This window comes from Apodemus sylvaticus, chromosome 19, assembly GCF_947179515.1.
Source record: "Apodemus sylvaticus chromosome 19, mApoSyl1.1, whole genome shotgun sequence".
Taxonomy (NCBI): Eukaryota; Metazoa; Chordata; class Mammalia; order Rodentia; family Muridae; genus Apodemus; species Apodemus sylvaticus.
In genome coordinates, this window is record NC_067490.1 from 286,295 (window position 1) to 289,048 (window position 2,754).

A 2,754-nucleotide genomic window follows, 5' to 3' on the forward strand; every position below is an offset into this window, starting at 1 on the left:
AATGACTTGAAATTTTAAGTCTCTTATTAGATATTGGCAATTTTCCTCACATCTTTAAACATCTCAAGAAATCACTATCTGTATTTGCAATTGTCTTTGCTTTTGGTAAGAACTAATAACTCTTTTATAGCTACACCTGAAGACAAGTATTATTGACAACAACTGTTGTATTCTGTAGCTGCCTGCAGCAACTACGAAATGGGTTCCTGGAACAGAAGCTGAGGCATGGATGGGGAAGGGGTGAAAAGAAGGAGGCCAGGATGATAGTTTACCAATCGAGGCCCCAACTTTAATGGTGGTCAGACCATTTCACAGTCAGCCTCCCCCCCCACCAGGCTGACTTCCGAGGAAGTTGTCTGGCATCTGGGTGGGTCACCTGCTTAATTCAGGAATTCTTACACCTGGAGGAACAATGAACTTAACCTTCACTCTGAGCACTCCATCTTAGGATAAAAATTCCTGCTGTAACCTACTTCCTTATTATGCCCTAACATCAGATTCCTGCCGGAATCCCTTGTCCTTGGTCAGTGACAAGTTCCTACCATGAGGCATGACACCCCAATATGTCTCTGTATAAACAGCTAAATAGGAATAGAATTCAAATAGAAGCTGCTTCACCCCTAAAACACTCCTTAAAATGAAATAGGATATCTAAACTAGAGTGTTATGTGAGTATTCCCTTTAAACAGTATTTTTCTTATTGATTTCAATAACTCCTGCATAGTATTCAAAGCAATTTTTATGCTTGTTTCAACAATAACCAATATCCTCTTGCTATAATGACACTATTGTTTTCTAAGAGTGAATAGCTGTTTCCATTGGACAACCAAACCCTATTTTAATTTCTGGTGTATTTTCTATAAATGCCCATTTCAAGTGCTAATATGGTACCCTGTCTGAGCTATATATAACCGATCCTATCTATGTTCAAAAACTTATTCCACAGTCCATCCATCACTGACTGACTATTGCTGACTTAAAGAAAAGCAATGCATTTCAATTGTGACAGAGGAACAGTGCTTTTACACCAGGTAAACAAAAGGACATTTCCTTGAGAGAACAAGTGATGGGCCACATGTATGTCTGTAGCTACTACATTATGAGTTGTAGTGTGAAATCTATGGAGATGAGAAAAATGTGCTCTCACTTAAATTTCTCAACAAGTAAAGTATAGCTAGATTATATACATATATATATTTATATATATATATTAGTATACATGTAGATATACATATAGATATAGAGATACATAGATGATAGATAGAGAATATATAGAGTAACTGTTGAAATAAATATTGATTAACAGAAAAATATTGCCTTTATTTCTTTTTACTGAATTTCCCATACTGTTTTATTTTTCAGCGGCAACCACACTTTTTGTTTTCAAAATGATCATGAAAAATATAACTACAGTGAGTGGATTTTTCCTCATGGGTTTCTCTGACAACCATGAGCTGCAGATATTACAGGCTTTGCTCTTCTTGGTGACATACCTATTGGGCTCAGCAGGGAACTTCATCATTATCACCATCACAACACTGGACCCACAGCTCCAGTCACCAATGTATTACTTTCTGAAGCACCTTTCCATTCTGGACGTCTCATCACTTTCCGTTACAGTTCCCCAGTATGTTGACAGTTCCCTGGCAGAAAGTGGCTATATTTCATATGGACAGTGCATGCTGCAGATTTTTTTCTTCACAGGTTTTGCGTGCAGTGAGATGGCCACTCTCACATTGATGTCCTATGATCGCTATGTGGCCATCTGCTTCCCACTGCACTATGAAGTCATCATGAGTCCCAGAAAGTGCACTTGGGCTGCAGCAGCTGTGTGGCTAAGTGGAAGCCTCTCAGGAACTTTATACACAGCAAGTATGCTCTCTATCAGATTCTGTGGTGACAGAGTAATTCACCAAATCTTCTGTGATGTCCCCCAGTTACTCAAGCTCTCCTGCTCTAATGATCACCTTGTAACAATGGGCGTGGCTGATTTCCTGTCTACAATGGCCTTTGTCTGCTTTATTGGAATTGTCATCTCCTATGTTCACATATTCTCCACAGTTCTCAGGATGCCCTCTGCTGAAAGCAGGTCTAAGGTCTTCTCTACTTGCCTTCCCCATCTATTTGTTGTCTCATTGTTTCTTTCTACAGGAACCTTTGCATATCTAAACCCAATCTCAGACTCTCCAACTGCTTTAGAGTTCTTATTCTCTATCTTTTACACAGTACTACCTCCAACTCTGAACCCTGTTATTTATTGTCTGAGAAATGAGACCATAAAAATTGTTGTAAGGAAATTACTGTTTAGTACAAAATTCACTTGTTAGAATCATTTAGCCCTGTTGTTTCTGACTATTTAATTATACACATCAATTATTTCAGTCATTGGCATTTCTTCAATCTCTAATGTTAATGAAGAGTAATGTTTTGTTTTGTTTTCCAGTAGATAAACTATGCTACATATTCATCTTCTAATGGAAAACCATTGTCTTATTTCTTTGCATTTTAGTATTAAAACTATTGTTCCTTCAAATTAATTAAAAATAATAGCCTTGTAATATAGATTCAGTACTTTTTACTTCATGACATATATACATTCAGACATACTGACAATCTCAGTATATTTCTAATACTTTTGCAGAGGCAAAATCACAAAAATAAAAACACAAGATAATAATGGCTGTAGATCCACCTACAAGTTATAAATTTAAGTCAATAATTTATTTTTTTATTCTTATTTTAAAATTATTTTTG

The 2,754-nt window shown here is 36.6% G+C and overlaps 1 protein-coding gene across 1 annotated transcript; it reads left to right on the forward strand.

Moving 5' to 3' along the window:
• The first annotated feature begins 1,388 nt into the window (after nucleotides 1–1,388).
• LOC127669921 (olfactory receptor 14J1-like) lies at nucleotides 1,389–2,327 on the forward strand. The gene has a single exon (XM_052164170.1). The coding sequence runs from the start codon at nucleotides 1,389–1,391 to the stop codon at nucleotides 2,325–2,327; it is 939 nt and encodes a 312-aa protein (XP_052020130.1).
• The last annotated feature ends 427 nt before the right edge of the window (nucleotides 2,328–2,754 follow it).

Coding starts and splice junctions, on each gene's coding strand:
- LOC127669921 (XM_052164170.1), top strand. CDS start 1,389: ATGATCATGAAAAATATAACTACAGTGAGTGGATTTTTCCTCATGGGT.